General features: G+C 46.0%; 1 protein-coding gene across 3 annotated transcripts in view; it reads left to right on the forward strand.

Annotated features, from left to right (window-relative positions):
- Positions 1–2,939: 2,939 nt before the first annotated feature.
- WASHC1 (WASH complex subunit 1) overlaps positions 2,940–16,537 on the forward strand; it is a 42,760-nt gene continuing 29,162 nt past the window's right edge. Inside the window, exons 1-2 of one of the 3 annotated variants that reach the window (XM_064654625.1) lie at positions 2,940–3,030; positions 14,655–14,808. In XM_064654625.1, coding sequence (XP_064510695.1) covers positions 14,660–14,808 — 149 coding nt within the window. In that variant the 5' untranslated portion in view covers positions 2,940–3,030; positions 14,655–14,659. Of the gene's footprint in view, positions 3,031–3,376; positions 4,678–5,510; positions 11,176–14,654; positions 14,809–16,537 lie in introns of those variants that run through there. The other 2 variants (XM_064654626.1, XM_064654624.1) reach the window with 2 other exon arrangements.

Raw genomic sequence — 16,537 nt, forward strand, 5'->3', positions numbered from 1 at the left:
AGAAAAAAGCACTCTAGTGGGAAAATGCAGTTTCAGAAATGTGAAAATGAGTTCAAATATAATGTGAATCTAAAAGGGTTGGTTGTTTCACATGAATTTGTGGCTGTGACACGACAACAGATGAGTGATCAGTTTGTGTATAGATAATTGCAATGAGTCTAGCCTACAGGAAAAAATGTCTTTATGCAAGAGTTCTGGACAGGGTGGAAAAGCTTGAATGTTGCAGTGATGGAAAAGCTAATGGACAGAACAAGCACTCCAGACAGTTATCCAGAGCACAGCATGCAAAAGCACAGGAAACCTGACATGCCCTGAGCTGGTCTGGATCAGCCAGCAGCTCTCAGTGAGGATTCTGCCAGCAACTGAGGGCAAAGCAGAGCATGCAAAGCCTTCACACAGGCCACGAGGAGCCCAGTGGAAACACCTGGCTTCATGTATTCAATGGGCCAAGGGCAAAAGCAGGTTCTGACTGAAGGGGGGCCCTACACTATTTTGCCATTTCAGAGCAAAATGACTGAAAGTGGCAGTGCCACCATCCTGTTTAATATAAACAGGACCTCTCTGCAGCCCAACCCCAATTAGGGTTTTCCCATTGGTGTTGACTTGGGCAGTGGCTCTGGGTAAGCCAAAAGACATTTTCCAAACCAGCAGTTATCACATTTCTTAACTGCAAAGCCTCTGCCACGCTGTCATGCATGACTTGTCTCACCACAAGGTGCTGCTTTTTGCACCCTATGAAAAATCTTGTCTTAAAGACTGTGTGGGAAGAAGGCCCTCCATCTAAATCTTCCTGTGCCTGGGCAGCAGTGGGTAGTAGTACTCCTTTTGTTAGAAGAGAAAAAATACTGTGTGTGATTTTGGTTTCGTTGGCTGTAACTTGCCAATGCAAAGCAGCCCAAGCTGAGCTTGCTGGTCACAGGGGCCTGAGAGCAGCCCTTGCTAAACTAAAAGGATCCTGACATCAGAACCACCAAAATGAGCCAGTGAAAGGTTATGGAATGTATCCAGTAAACATTGTTCTGGAGAGAGAAGGAATTGTGTCCATTATTTCACTGGCATGGAGCGTGATATTTTGTCCGGTATTCCACTGTCTGGGAATGGTGTCGTTTGGTATCCACCAGCCAGTTGAGGGGGCTGAGACATGCAGCTGGATAGAGATTGCTGGCTCTGTAGTTGAATTAAACACTGTGTTAAGCAGCTGCTCTCCTGATTTGCCTCCAGACTCTTTCTGTGCTGCTGTTCACACCTATTTGTGTGCGGTTGGGTAGGTCTTGTCTGCACAGAAAAGAGGTTTGATATATGACAACATTACACAGGAGTTCACTACAATTTAGAGCCTCTCCCTGGTGCTTTGTCCAGTCCACTGCTACCCTGCTATTACTTCTCACATAGGACTTGCTGTATCCCTGCTGCTGTGCCCACCCAGCCTGAGATTCAGTCTTCCTTTTTTCTCTCTGTGTTAGCTTTCTTTTTGTCATTTAACGATGGATTTTGCAAACCTGGCTCCTCTTTCTCAGGGGGACATGGGAAGGGACTGCATCACCTCTTGCTTCCTCTTGAATTTCATAAATGCTTTGAATTGGATTTTACCCAAGCAGAAAAAAAAGCATTTGGAGGGCTTTCCATCAGCACTATATAAATAAAAATGGATCAGAATAGATTGGATTGTTGCTTCTTACCTTCTTACATCCGCTTCCCCATTTTGTTTTTGACAGGTCCTGACACCCCCCCCCCCCCCCCCCCCCCCCCCAGCCTCCTTGCTCAGACTCGGCTAGATTCTTCTACTTTCAGTTTTTGGCAGGATTTTCCATTCAGCAGCTCTTACGCTGGTCCTTAGCGCTCACTTTGTGCTCTCCATATTCATGGGTCGTACCAGGCCCATCATTAAAACACCGCAGGGCAAACACTGCACCCTCCTGCAGGCTCTGAAACGAGGGAGCTGCTGCTGCTGCCTCCTGATCTCCTTTGCATCTCCACCGGGCCCAACATCCCTCCCCCACTTCAGTCCCTGCTTCCCACTGCAAAGGAGGGGAACCGAGCAAACAATCTGCAACAGGTAATTTATGTAATGAATTTACCCTTTTCCCCTGAGCTGAATATGCATGAGTGGCTCCTGATGTGTTCAAGTGCATCCACTGTTTGAAGAGGCTTGCCTCATTTTTTCCCTTGTGCACTGCTCTTAATGCTACATATCAATCACAAGTGTTCCCTGGTGCGTCCAAAAGCTGGTATTTGCTATTCAAATAGTGTTAAATTGTACCTGTTTGCTTAAGTTTTGAGAAATTGTTTCTGATCCTGAAGTGGATGAGCATGCAAATAGCTCTGTCACGCGTAGCACATACCCCTTTAAAATGTGGGTTTAAAGTTTACAGAGGTTTGCGCTCTTGCGATTCACTTTTCACGAGCTTTTGTGCCGGGAGAACTCGGCCGCTCGAACGGGTGCACGAAAGGGGAGCATGAAAGCAACACAAGAACAAAGTAGCAGCACTTAAAAATTCCCCGGTTCGTAAGTCAAGTTTTTAAATGGCCCGACTCTCCGCGAGCACTGGAGAGAAAACACGCGGGTGGGTCAGAGCCCCCCTTTTGCTCGCTCTGCTGCGCCAGCAATGTGGAAGCGCAAAAGCAGCCGGGTGCAGGAACCGGGCTGGACGTGGCAACGACAGAGCAGTGACAGGATTCGAGGACACGGCATGAAGCGGAGTCAGGGGAGTCTGGGCTGGGTATCACACAAAGGTTCTTCACCCGGAGGGTGAACAGAGGCGCCGGGACGGGGCAGCGGTCACAGCACCAAGGCTGGCAGGGCTCAAGGAGCGTTTGGGCGATACTCTGAGGCCCGCGCTGCGACTGTCGGGGTGTCCCGCGCGGGGTCGGACTCGCTGATCCCTGTGCGTCCCTTGCAGCCCAGGACATTCCCGGATTCCCCCCCGCACCGGCACCGGGATCCCGCCGGGGCGGCCCGGCCGGGCGGAAGTGACGCGGGGCTGAGGGCGGAAGCGGCGCGGGGCGCGGGGCGTGGCCGGCGCGCAGCAGGTGAGGGGCGCGCGGGGCCGCGGGGGGCGCGCGGGGGGGGCGGGGCCGTGCCCTCCGCCCCTCAGACACGGGGGGGACACGGCGGGACAGCGGGACAGCTCCCTCCGGGGAGCAGCCCCGGCTCCGGTGGGAGTCTCCCTGCCAGGCCTGAGCGGCGCCCCCGCAAAGGGCTGTGCCGGTGCCGCGGCCTGTCCCGTCTGGGGGCCAGCGGCGCTGCCCGGTGGGAACCCCGGGGAGCTCTGGGGAAGGAGAGCTTGGTGGTGTGGAATGAGAGTCACGCAGCGCCTGTTCGGGTGGGATAGAAGGGAAGTGGTTTGTTACGGTTGTTATCCTGGGGTGCCATTGCCAGCAGGTTGAGGGAGGTGATCCCGCCCCTCTACTCTCCCCTGGTGAGGCCACATCTGGAGTGCTGTGCCCAGGTCTGGGCTCCTCAGGGCGAGAGAGACATGGAGCTACTGGGGCAGGTCCATTGCAGGGCAACAAAGATGATTAAGGGACTGGAGCATCTCTGTTACGAGGAAAGGCTGAGGGAACTGTGCCTGTTCAACCTCAAGAAGAGCAGACTGAGAGGGAACCTCCTCTGTGTTTGTCAGTATCTGAAGGAGTGCCAGGAGGACAGAGCCAGGTGCTCCTTGGTGATGCCGAGCAGTAGAACAAGAGGCAATGGCAGAAACTGGTGCCCTGGAAGTTCCACCTGAACAGGAGGAATTGCTTCTTTACTGTGCAGTGACCGTGCACTGGAACAGATTGCCCAGAGAGGTTGTGGAGTCTCCCTCACTGGATAATCCAGAACCATCTGGACACAATCCTGTGCCATGTACTCAGGGATGGCCCTGCCTGAGCAAGGAGGTTGGACTAGTTGACCCACTGTGGTCCCTTCCAGCCTGACCCCTTCTGTGATTCTTATGCTGTGCTTCGATGCTGAGCCATGACATAGATTGGGAAACCTGCCAGGCAGGCATGGAGCATGAAAACCTTGAGCATGCTGGGCTCTCGAGCTCCACACAGTGCTCTGGGGAATGGTCAAGGCTGTGCCTTTTTTCCATGTAGGTCAGGTACCCTGTAGGAGCGGACAGGAGATGCTGCAGCCTGAAGGGACAGACAAAACAGAGAAGGAGGTGTCCAAGAGAGAGGGTTACAGACTCTGTATTGTGGGTTATGTGGGTTTTTTTTCCTCAGCAAGTCAGCTGATGGCTTGTTATGGGGTTGTGGGTGTTTTGTACTATTCCAGGTACTGACTGGTTACAGTGGACTATCAGCTAATTCAGAGAACAGCCAAGATTATAAAAAATGTAACTCCCAGTCCCTCAGGGGTCAGCACCTGGAGTACCACGCTACCTGGAGTACCATGGATTATGGATTGCCTTTAAATTGCACGAGCGTTTGTTTCTCACTCCCAGGCTTGTAGCTGTGCTGTTGTAATGATTTGTCAAATAAAAACCACATTGTCAGTGTTTACAAGTGAACCCAAATGCTGTTGTGATAATTACATTTATTGTATTAATCTTTTTCTGTGTTAAAAATAAAGAATGAGTCAGCCAACAGTAAAAATACCACAGGGCTGCTAGACCTTGCTGTACACGTGAAGAACGGCTGCTGATGGACATAGGGAACATTTTGGATCCACATCCAGCAGTGATGGTCATTGTTAGTATTTGTTTTAGTCTAGTATTTATTTTAGTAATCAGTGGAAGTCCTGTGATAAGCTTTCCTGCTCTCCTCTTTTTGGGTTTGGTTTTGTTGGTTTTGTTGTTGTTTATTTATTGAATGTTGTGGTTCTGGTGTTGAGTGGTTGAACAGCATCTGGATTTTCCCAAAGGCCTCTTTCCAAAGAGGAGGCTTTTTGTCCCTGCGCAGAGTAGGCTAATTCTTGACTCTGCTCACTTCTACAGTGCAGCTTCCAGCAAGGAGTGTGGGATAATACCAGCTGTGGTTGTGGCATTTCATGTGACTCAGGCAAATGTCAGCTGGGACTTTGCCTGAGTTGACCTATTTATTTCACTTGGGTTGTGTGGCGGGTGTTGCTGGCAGTGATTTCCAGGCTGGGCTGACCTGTCCTGGGGTAGATGAGGGAGAAGCTGAAACTGCCCCTATTTCTTGCCAGTTCTCTCAAATATGAAGCCTTCTCTGAGCAGTGAAAGGAAGCGGAGCGGATAGTGCTGCTCCTGCCACAGGCAAGGGCTGGAAGCAGAGTGACTTTGGCATGTCCTTTAGAGGCTTTCTGCACGTCAGTTTTCTGGGGAATCAGTCAGTCAACTGTTCCTTGCATAGACTTTATTTTAGGAAGGTTACCTGCTAAGTTCTCCTGATATTTCGTTATGTTTGTCTTGTCTGAGTAGTAGAGGCTGCCTGATACACCTCTGTATTTCTGGGATGTTTTGAGGGTGGGGTTGGGGGTGGGGGGGTGGGGGGAACAGCCACACTTCCAGAGCCCTGAGGCAGAAAAAAATGCCTGAGGCACTCCCAGAGCAGCACAGTCTGCTAGTCTTAGCATTTGCCCTTCTTCTATCACTCTGGATATTTAAACTGAGTTTTAAATCTTCATTCCTTCAGATAAAAAGTGCTGTTCTCTTCTTTCAACTCAGGAGTTAATTGGCCAGAAAACTGAAAGCAGAGAATTTCTGGGAACTGCTTTGCAGTCTGGCTTTTGGGTTCTGGTAATACCAATCACGGCAAGCTCAGCCTGGGCAGTGAAAGAGAAAGACAGAAATTGAGGGCTGGGGAAATATAATACTGAGATAATCCTGAAAACAAGGCAGATTTTTTTTTTTATATAACATTTTTTTAGATTAAAGGTAATGTGCAGAGGAAGAAGAGGATTATGTCTGAAATTGTTATGTTTCCCATGGATGTGGTGTAGGAGCTTGAAGGGAATAATTTTTATCAGGCAAAAAAGCAATTTCTGTAGCTAATCAGCTCTGCTTAGACCCCTTTGCAGGGTAACCTTTACCAGAAAATAGTCCATCCAGGTATCATTTTTTTGATCCAGCTTTTCATCAACTCCTGTCATCCAGGCCTCACTGTAGGGATATTCCTTCCAGCAAATATGAACAGGCTTGAAGACATTCCTTATATAATGAGTTCCCTTCGTGTCTTCTTCCAGAAGTGCAAACATTCCTTTTGCTTTTGAATGCATAAAACGGGCAGGAACTACTTTGGTTGCCAGTTTGATTTGGTTGTTTCCTTCATTAAAGGATCCATTGTAACACTGTGTGTGGGGTCTGGGGGCTGTAAAACTCCAGAACTTTGGAGCAGAGGGTACTGAATCAGGAGGTGAAAAACAGGACATTGCAAGTTAGGGTTTGTGGCAGAGAGATGTGGCAATGGTTATGTCTGCAGCTAAGGTCCTCTGCAGGAGGCTGAAGCTGATTTTGTATCAGAAAATTAGAGGAAAAAATTAACTGGGTTTTTTTGTTGTCTTTTTTTGAAGTGCTATGTTTTTGGAAGTAAGTATTTCTTGCTGTGGTCTGATAGCAAGAATGAGAAGCTCCAGACGTTCTGCAGGAGGCTCTACAGCAATGTTCCATCTACTCTGGGTTTGGAATGCCAGTGTTTAAGAGAACTTATTGCAGGGAATGGCCCTCCGGGGGACTTTTGGCTTAACCAGTGGCTCCTGTGTTCATTAGGTATACAAAACCAAAGTGGTCCAGTTAGGAAATCGAGGGAAGAGCTTTGTCTGGATGTTTGGGATGGGATTCTCAGCTTTACTTTCGATGTCTGTATTGTAGCTGTAGCTAGGCTATTTGTTTAGTCTTTTTTTATAATAAATAGTGAGAGGAAGGGAAAGCAGGCAATTAGCAATTATTTGTGGTCAGTTGTAGATGGCTTAGAATCAGATCAATTGTTCATTAGAGCATCTGATTGTCTCCATTAGTGGTGAGAGCCAAAGGTGACAGTAGCAGAGGGGATTATCTGATTAACTTAAGATATCAACATCTGTCCATCAAAATGAGCTTTATGTATCCAGCTGGAGGAAATAATTTTCAGCCTGTGCTTAGAGGACAGGGCTTTCTCAGCAAGGTGATGCAGCTTGGTGCCTCATGGCAGTGAGGGATGCAGTTTGTACTTCTCAAAGCAGAGCTCTGCCTTGAGAGGATTGTCCTGAGGACAGTAGTGGCTCAGAGGCAGTCTTATGGAGCTGGGAGGATTGAAGTGCGCCTCTAAATTCTTTTAAGTCTCTACCTTTCAGGTTCTCTTCAAAATTTAATGTAATAGCATTCTGTCTTCTGGAGAGTCAATATCATTTGATTATACTTGATCCATCTTTAAATGTCAGGTATTTTGCAATTTGCCAGTGAGTTGCCATATGCTATTGTAAAGATGGGCTCTGAGATCTCAAATTTTGATTCTTTTTCTTAAGCCTAAGTGGAATAGGACAGTATGTGACAAACCAACAAATCTAAGTGGCTCTGAGTAGTTTTTAGGGAGAGTCTCCATTTGAGAATGATCATCTAATATGTTGTTGTGTTGGTTCAGGCCCACACTCCCCGGATCCAAGAGGTAATGCAGGGGGTGGGAAAACATCCAGTTCATGTGCCTTTAGTTCCCTGTCAATAATGTCATTGCTTTAATGTCATATTGCTGGTAGACTTCATTTGCCTTTAGTAGCTGTGATAGCTGCTGTTTCTTTCAAAGCAAAGTGTCTGAGCCAAAGGTGTCAGCAGGCTCTGGCTTCTTGAGAATCTACTTTCAGAAGTAGATTTTTGACAGGCTAGTGCTTTTCCTTTGATAGCTCTGAGAACTCAGGAAGGGTCACATACAGATAATATTTTATTCCAGAAGCAGCAGGACAGGACAAAGGGTGTTTGTTGGTCAGCCCGTGGGCCAGGGACACATGTTCCTCTCAGGCCTCTAGTTTACAGAAACTCTGTCAGTAAGCTGCTCTTTTGGTGCAAAGCAGCCTGTCTATTGTGTTCCCTCTCCAACTTGAGGAATTAACTGGGGAAAAATAAAAGTTCTTTGGTTTCAGATGCAAGCTTCATACCAGAGCCTCTCTTGCTGTTTCCAGAAGCGAGTATCTTCATTACCTTAATACTTGTGTCTAGTACAGTGCCGGGAGTCAGTAGGTTGAGCAAAACATATACTTCAAATGGAATGGACCTGGAGTACCTTTCATGCAGATCCCATGGTCTGTTGGGTTGGACTAAGTGGCTGGCAGTAGTCCATGGATGCAGCTAACAAAAAGGCACCTGGCACTGTAGCTGACATCGTGGTGCAACAGGATGTTCTTGTGGTAGCCAGCTGTGTGAGGTTCTGCATATGTGGTAAGTGCCAGTAATTCCACATCCTTTGGGTATGGAGAAGCTATGGTGTTATATCACTGGTCTGTTAGTGCAGCAGAAAAAGGTTTTTCTTTTCCTGTAGCTACTGCTGGGACAAATGAGGTGAGGCTGCTTTGGTGGTGGAATATAGTACGGATAGGCTGAAAGTGTGAGGTTGAGTAAGTGTCTCTAAAGCTGGAGCAGAGGAGCAGAAATGGCTTTTACAGCTGTGGCTAAGTTAGTGTTGTAATGTAGATGTGGCCATGATGTACTCTTGCTGCTGAGAGGGAGGGAGAGGGATGGTTCCTAAAGCTTTCTAGTTTCCTGCACCCGTTTCCAGTCTCTGTGTCTGGGGAACTCCAGCTCCTCAGTTTAATTCACTCATTGAAAGTGGGCAGGGAGGGACAGCTGGAATGGAGAGCTCTCTTGCTCCAGAAATGGCACTGGGATGTAAAATCCCAACTGATGCCAGGCCCTCCAAAGATGGAGAAACCCCACTCTTCTTAGCTTTATCTAAAATAGCTACTAGAGGTCTTGAGACCCAAAGCAGTAACGTCTACAGTGGAGCTGGAGGCTGCTACTATAAGACACGTCTAGTAACATGAGCACCCTGGTGGAGTACAGCCTGCTATGGGGCCTAATTATGGTCTTATTAATGCTTTCTTTCATCACTGCCTTCCAGCCTTCAGATGGTGATTAGACCTATTTATAGGGGCAGAGTTCCTTAATATTCATCACAGCGTACTTCTTGCCAATCAAATCAGTAGCATCTGCATCTTTGATTGCTGCTTAATAACTCTGTAGAACATGCTTAATTAAAAAATATAAATAGACTTTTCATCCTCTTAACTTATTAAAGTGCTTCTCTCCTCCCCCTGCCTTGCTTACCCCAAAAAACCTAAAATTGGCTTAGCACAGGGACTGTGGTGAACCTCTCATCTCACTGCTGGAGATACCAGTTACCTCTTGTGTGCTCTGCTGGAGGACTAAATTTTGACCCCTCCAGTGAATGTCAACACAGGGCAGAGCAATCGTTTGCTGCGCAATAAAATAGGACTTATGTCGAGGCTCTTTTGCTGCATTTACAGCCAGAGCATGAGAAACTTGTAGCTTTTGTTCCAGCTGTGTGTCTACATCTGTGCAAGTGCATGTGCACACACTGCCTTGTCCTGTCCCTTAACAGGAGGAGCATGTGCAATGACATGTTTTGCTTTTCTGTGACTTCAAGTCTCTTTTTTTAAATATGGTTCTCTGGCTTTGCAGCTGGTAAACTCACAGGAATGTGTTTTATCTGTGGAGGGCAAGGTGATACAATTATCTTTCTTTATTATTATTATTCTTTCCTTGGAGGATTTGATTCTGATATTTTTCTGTGATAGCCTCTAGGCAAGCCTCTAGGGTAACCAAGGAATGACTTGAATACACCAGCAGATTTGACCATGAAATTTTGTTGGAAGCCCATGAAGAAAGTAGGGAATGAGGATGATGTAGTAGTCCATTAAGTACAGTACTACAGAGTGCCATAGTTAAGTGCACAGTAGTAGAAGTTTGGGATGTGACATAAAACAGACATTGTAGCAACTGGGAGCCTTTGGAGCTCTAAAAGCCACAGTCAGGTATTGTGAGCAGTGAGCTGATGTAGCACACTGGACTGGAGCAGAGGAAAGTGAGGATAACAGAGGTCTGTTATTATCAGCCAGCACAGGAAAACATTTGTCCAGGTGAACGTGGTAGAAAGTGTTACGTGTAAGAAGTTACGGTCAGTGAGGAATTCAGGATGAGTTCTCACTGTGAACTAAGTAACGGACGTGACTTTCCTCTATCAGAGGAGGCAGCCTTTTCTGATAAGCTGTGCCCAAAACCTGTCTCTGCTCCATCGTTTGAGTGTGTTTAATCTTAACCAGCAGCTCACTTGTGGCTTTGTTTGTTCCCACTGTGGAACCATACTGGTGGCAGTGGTGTAGTGGTGTGTGGTGAGGGCTGTGCAGACTTGGGTTTTGTTACATGTTGCTGGTCTCTGCATCCTCACAGGTGTCTGCAAGGCACTGATCTTTTATTAGGATCCTACAAAGGAGAGACACAGGGCTAGAGACAACCTCACACTTCTTTTTGGAGATGTTACTGCCTGTGGGAATTAAAGGCCTCTAATTCATGCTGCCTTTCCAGTGCAGGGACAGAAGCAGCAGCAAGTAATTGCTAAAGCAGCCTTTGTAGCTTTGAAGAATACACACTGATTTTGTTTTCAAAGTATTTAATCCCTCTTCTCCCCTGAGCCCTCTCTTTTTAGTCTCTTGAAGCATGTTAAGAAAGCAGGTATTGTTGATGGCTTGCCTTATTCTCCCTTTATTTTCATAACAAAGTACACATCTGGTAAGTGCTTGTATGTTGATTTACAGCCTGCCTGTGTTGAGGAGAGCCAAACTGTTTTCTTGATATTGCCTTTGTTTATGTTCCTTTGAAAAAATAAGGTATTTTAAGGTTGCGGGGATCTTTTTTTTGTTTATAGATAATCACCTCAGTGGTTGATCCTCCATAGTGCAGCATTTTCTGAAGAACTTTGGGAAGTGTTGCTTCTTTTACAGACTCTGTTTGCTCTGTGAGAAGTTCTCTTGGGCTTAGCCTTAATATAAGAAGTTTTGTTCTTAGGTCCAGGGAGAGGTAACGCAAGAGGTGAGCAAAGTAGGTGGAATGTTTCTCTACCTATCCAGAGCAGTGAATTTTGTACTTCGTTTTCCAGGTTCAGAGCTACAAATCTCTACACAGCCATCAGAGCATTACACTTGGCTGGAATGATTCAACAGTAACACCAGTTGTTGGTTCCAGATGCCTGAAAACCCTGAAGTGCTCAGCCCATATCTGTCCTGGTTTGAAGTCTTTTGGAAAGGCAAGACAGTCTGGTGGAGGCTGATTTTGCATTTCCCACTGCTGTTGTTTTGCTCAGTGTGTGTGTTGGAATCGAGAGGGAAAGAGCAGCTTTGAAAGCAGAGGGAGAGCCACCAGCCTTGATGAGCTTTGCACCAGCTTGCCTAAGGTGAAAGGATAGACAGCTTAAAGGCAGAAGTGCAAATCTGAGCAGTTGGTAACTTTAGTCAGAGCTTCCAAATCAGGATATAGCACTTGGAAGCAGGTGGTGCAGTGAGAAAACAACCTTTTTCTCTTTGTTTGCACTTTAATAAGGTAAATGAGGTTATTATATAACACCAGAACACATTTGTCTTGATCATGGAAGTTGACACAGAAAAAATAATTGAATAAAGAGAGGATGGAGCCCCAGATGCTGCAGCTTTTTTCCAGAGCCTCTTTGATCACCAAAAAAAAAAAAAAGCTCTGTATTGCTGTTTCTTCTGACCCATAGGTAGTCACACCACTAATGATTAAATCTCTTGAGTGATCTGACATCTGCTCTCGTGAATCATACTTGCTTTGGGCACATGTGCCCCTCTCTCACTGTAGCATCTGAGTATTTTATGTCAGCTGCCATAATTCCAGCATTCTGGACTGAGCCTAGTCATTCAGGTATTGCTGTTTTTCCTCTTCTTGCTATAAATCTCCAGCTCGTTTCCTTGCACAGAAAGAATTATCTCTTGTATTTGTCTCTTACAGCAGTTCCCAAAGAGTCTGCCACATTTCTCCAATGTGTTTTTTTTTTTTAGGAAGGGTGAGAATCTGGAGCTCAGCTGAGAGGCTGCATTGAGAACCTGTGAAGCTGAAGTTTACTGTCAGATGAACTCTGACAGTGTGAGCAGGAGCACACAGGGATTTTCCTGTTTTGCCCGCTGCTGTGTGCTCCTCTGTTTGCAGGGGAGCAGTGGGACCTGGAGGACAGTCTGTAGCTTCTGATTGCAGGGAAAGAAACAGTTTGGTAGTAGCTATGGATGTGCTGCTTCCATGTGTGAGCATCTGTCAGTCAGCAGCTGAACTGAGCTTGGCTTTAGAAAGGTCACTGGGAGAATTAGGATTGGTGAGAGTCTGAGAGATCATGTATAATCTCATCTGGCCTCAAGAGGTGAAAAGCTTGGCTTTCTCAGGATTACCATTGCACAGGAATGGTTTCGATAATGAAGCAAGTTTTAGAAGTCCCCTTTTTGCCCCTGCTTCCCACTCTGCTTCATGACTGGGCAATTACAGCTGTTTATCTGGCTGCAGCAAATTGGGTCATTGAACTGATCCGAGCTAAAAATAGGCACCCCCAACATGAGCAGCATTGATGCAACGGAAGAGTTGTGACCAGTGGCAGGGAGGATCATAAACTCATTTTGCTGCTGGAGCCAGAGTAACTCATCACCGTGCGCTCGCTCCGTTGTGTGCTCGCTTTGTTCCGCCTTGACAGTCAGATGGGAGATTTGAAAGGAAGAGGATTCGAGCTCGATTGTGGTCAGCAGATCAAAAAGACGCCGTCTCAAAATTAGCTGTGCTCCTCTCTGATTAACTTGTGTGCTTTACAGCTCTAAATAATAATTTCCTGTCTGCTGAGTAGGCCCAGTCAAGAAGACTAATCAGTGTGCAAACATTGCCGCTAAAGAGTGCGGATACAGAGTCTGGCTGCCAGTGATGCATGAAATGGAACAGAATAGGTCTAGGCTTCCTGCAGCAGAGCCAGCTCTTCTGCTGGCTAGGCTTGGTTTTGCGAATTTAACTGCAAAAAGGCTACTAGGTGTCCTTAAATCTCATGTGATTCATTATTAAACACCCAAAAAAGCCCCAAAACAACCCAAAAAACCCCGTGTCCCAGAAAAATCGCCCTTAAAATAACAGCTGCATCACATTTACAGAAAGTCTTTCCCTACCCTGCTGCGGTAGGATCAGGAAGGACAAATTTGGAGAGGGTGGATGGTGTTTCTTAAATGTACAGGAATGGCTGCAGGCAAGTCTAATCTGTTATCTCTTCATTTTGTGAAGCAAGAGAGAGGATTTAAAGAATGAGTGAAGACTCCTCTAATTTTCACATATTAAACTGTTGTTTTATGTTGTGACTGTCTCTTCAGGCTCCTGTTCTGTGAATTTCTCCAGTGTGGGCTGTGTTTCTGTGTTAGTCTGTCCTAGTATACAGGCAGGAATACAGGTTGCACACAGCAGTGCTCTCTGGATTAGCTCCTGCAGAACTCCAGGTATCACACAGGGAATGTGGTGTGTCCTGAGATATCCCCGTCTGTTTCTAATGCCTCGCTTTTTGATCCTTCTTTGTTTTGCTTCTCCTCAACTTGATGAATACTTTCTTATACCGATGTACAGCACTCTGTGTGATGAAACCCTGTAATGAGCACCTGTAATCTGTGGGGTTTTTACAGCCTGAGTGAGAAGACACAGAAAAAACAAGTTTGAAGAGAGTTGTGTGGACCTAGCAGTAGAGTTTGGGTTAGAAAACTGTATGGATACTCTACTCTGTTCATTCTTTGGACTGTCCTAACAGTAATGTATTTGTGAGTTTGCAATTTCTAATGTGCTTAGAGAAACTGAGTTTTTTTCTCTTTACCCTCCTTCATGTCCTGGGAATGTTTTTGTGATTTTTGTGAGTAAAACCATGGGAGGCAGATTTTTTGGGAGTTGCTGAGAGAGAGGTGAGCAAGGCTGTCAGGATGGTAACATGAGTGATGCATGGCTTTCTCTTGGCTGAGCTACAGAGCAGTGGTTTGGGCCCAGCTGCGTCTGAGAGCACGTGTACTGCTCTGGTGCATGTGTTGCACACAACTGAAACGTGTCAGTGACCATTTAGGTTTTGTACCTAAAAGGATCCTAAAATAAGGAGGCTTCTTTTAAGATAGTTACTAAGGAAAAATCCAGCCACCAGAAGCAGCAAACAGCTCCTGGGAGTCTCAGAATGCAAGAACTCTCATTAGCCTACTTGGAGCAAGGGGGTGTGTGCACTTGCATGCTCTTCCTGGAAGGAAGTGGTGGTTGTGTTTCATGGAGCAGAAGTGTAAAATGAAATACTGCATTTTGCCAATAAGGCTGAATGACCTGGAACATATCCACAGGGAATATGAGAATGAGAGGAAGGGACAGAGCAGTTTCTGATGAGTCTTATTACCACCCTGAACTGACTTTCCTTTGAAGTGTGGTCTTTGTTTTCAGCACAGTACTGAGCAGAGATTTGTTAAGTAGCATGCAAAAAATAAAATTATGGTTCCCAAGAGCATTCAGATAAGCAAGAGACTTCCACCTCACTGCGGCTGTCATGAATTTATTAAAAATCCAATATGTCAGCCTTACTACTTGTGCTGTTCTCCACAGCTCACCAATTCTGTTGCAAATGCTTTCCTAAAATAATTAGGGGAGCAGAAAGTGGAAGTCCCTGAATAAATGCTGTGATAAAATGGAAGTGTGTTTAATAATGATCTCTTTCCTCTTTCCTCTTTCCTTTAGGTACAATGGCTGCAGTAGCCCAGAAGCACTTTTTGGAGGGGCAAACATACTCAGTCCCCCTGATCCAACCGGACTTACGCAGGGAGGAGGCTGTTCAGCAGGTGGCAGATGCACTTCAGTACCTGCAAAAGGTGTCTGGTGATATATTCAACAGGTAAAGTGCTCTCACAGGGGGTTGGGTGCCTTGAATTCAGCAATATGAAACAGTGCCGTGATAAGGTTGCAGCAGTGAAAGTTCATTGCAGTGGCAAGCAATGGAAGGTCAGAAAACGGATAAAAAAGGACCAGATGCACTTCAATAAAAGTTTATTGGATTCAGGTCTGTCAAAGTGAGGCATAATGAAATGGCTGCAGTTAGCCAGAGCTTGTTGGTTATTAATTTTTTATTCAGTGGTAGAGTCCCACAAATTGCATTATTGCTTCTGGTGCCATTATCCTTTATTCCTTCTTGATCATGTTTTAAAGGGGAGGCTTTGTTATTGAGAGTATCTTGAAGATATGTCTTTTTGAGTCATTGTGCTTGAAGCAGTGAAGTAGAAAATGTCTCTTTGTTCTGATCTCTGGGACTTACAAACTGTTCTCTTTGGGCCTCTGGTATTTTTCACTTTTTGTGTGTTGGGAGGGCTGAGTGCATGAGAGTGTTCTTCTTGCCACAGTCTCATAATACATCTGAACCCATTTCTTCAGGGGTTTGGCCCAGACTTTGGCATGTCTTGCATATGGTCATCTTTGGGGTTGGGTCTATAAGACTGCCTATATAGCAGATCAGAGAGATTCTTGTGTTTGCCTGCAAATGGTGGTGGATAATATGCTGCCTTTTTCCATCCAATGCCATCTTTGATGTCTCAGTGCTCTGAGATGGCATTATATTATTGGTGTGGGAACAGATCAGCCTTTGTCTTCTCGTAGCCTGATTAGCAAAAGCACTTGCTTTGGTTTCAGGGGGGATCATGACTACCTAGTTTGATTTATTATGGTGTGAGGAGGACCGTGACATTCTGTCTTCTTTTGAGTTTTGGGGTTTTTTTTAAGGATAGAGTGAAATTCTTCAGTTTTGCATAGAGATATTTTGAAAGGCAGCCTCTGAGGAGAGAGTAGTCGCTAGGGCTGAGCTCAGGACATTGAGGGAAATAAAGGCTTTATGCTGGAATAGTCTTTGGCAGGGGCTTCTGGGCAAGGGCTGTGTGTGGGCTGGATTGGGTTGAGGACAAGGTGTCATTCTTTTGTACACTGCACAGTATTGGAACCCTTCATGATACGAGGCTGAGAGAAGGCTTTCTGGAGCTGCCAGAAACATGTGGAAACACCTCTCAACCTTGGGGCTGGTTGGCAGTGCTGTCCCTCTCTGTGGGGCAAATAAAGCTGTTGATAAGACAGGAGTGGCCTTTCTCTGTCTTTTATTTCCTTTTTGTCCCTCCTCACTGCTTTGTAATGCAGTACCCTGTAATTTCCCCAGGGAGATGAGCCTGCTGTTTTGTATGCAAGTCACTCCTGAGTCCTGAACAGTGACTGTGATGCTGTTCCCTCATCCTTTGGTGCACTCATGACTTTTAATTACCAATTTTCTCCAACAACAGAGGAGGCTTCATTGGGTTCTTTGTTTGCTTTGCCTTTCCTCTGAGGTCTTGGCTCTCTGATATAATTAATAACGATTTAGTAATTATGCAGGCATCTGATTAAAAGTTCCATGACCTTGGTTGTTCCATGTCAATCAAGGGGCAAAGCTTTCAAGGTGAGAACTTTGCCACTTATTGAAGAGTGACCTTTTATCTTCCCTTTCCTGAGATAAGGCAGCTCTGTCTTCCATTTCCAGGAAGGAGCTACCTTATCTGGGGAAGCTGACTGTTCTGATCTGCATAACAGCAGCTTGCAGTGTTGGTGGA

Source organism: Pseudopipra pipra, chromosome 5, assembly GCF_036250125.1.
Source record: "Pseudopipra pipra isolate bDixPip1 chromosome 5, bDixPip1.hap1, whole genome shotgun sequence".
NCBI lineage: Eukaryota > Metazoa > Chordata > Aves > Passeriformes > Pipridae > Pseudopipra > Pseudopipra pipra.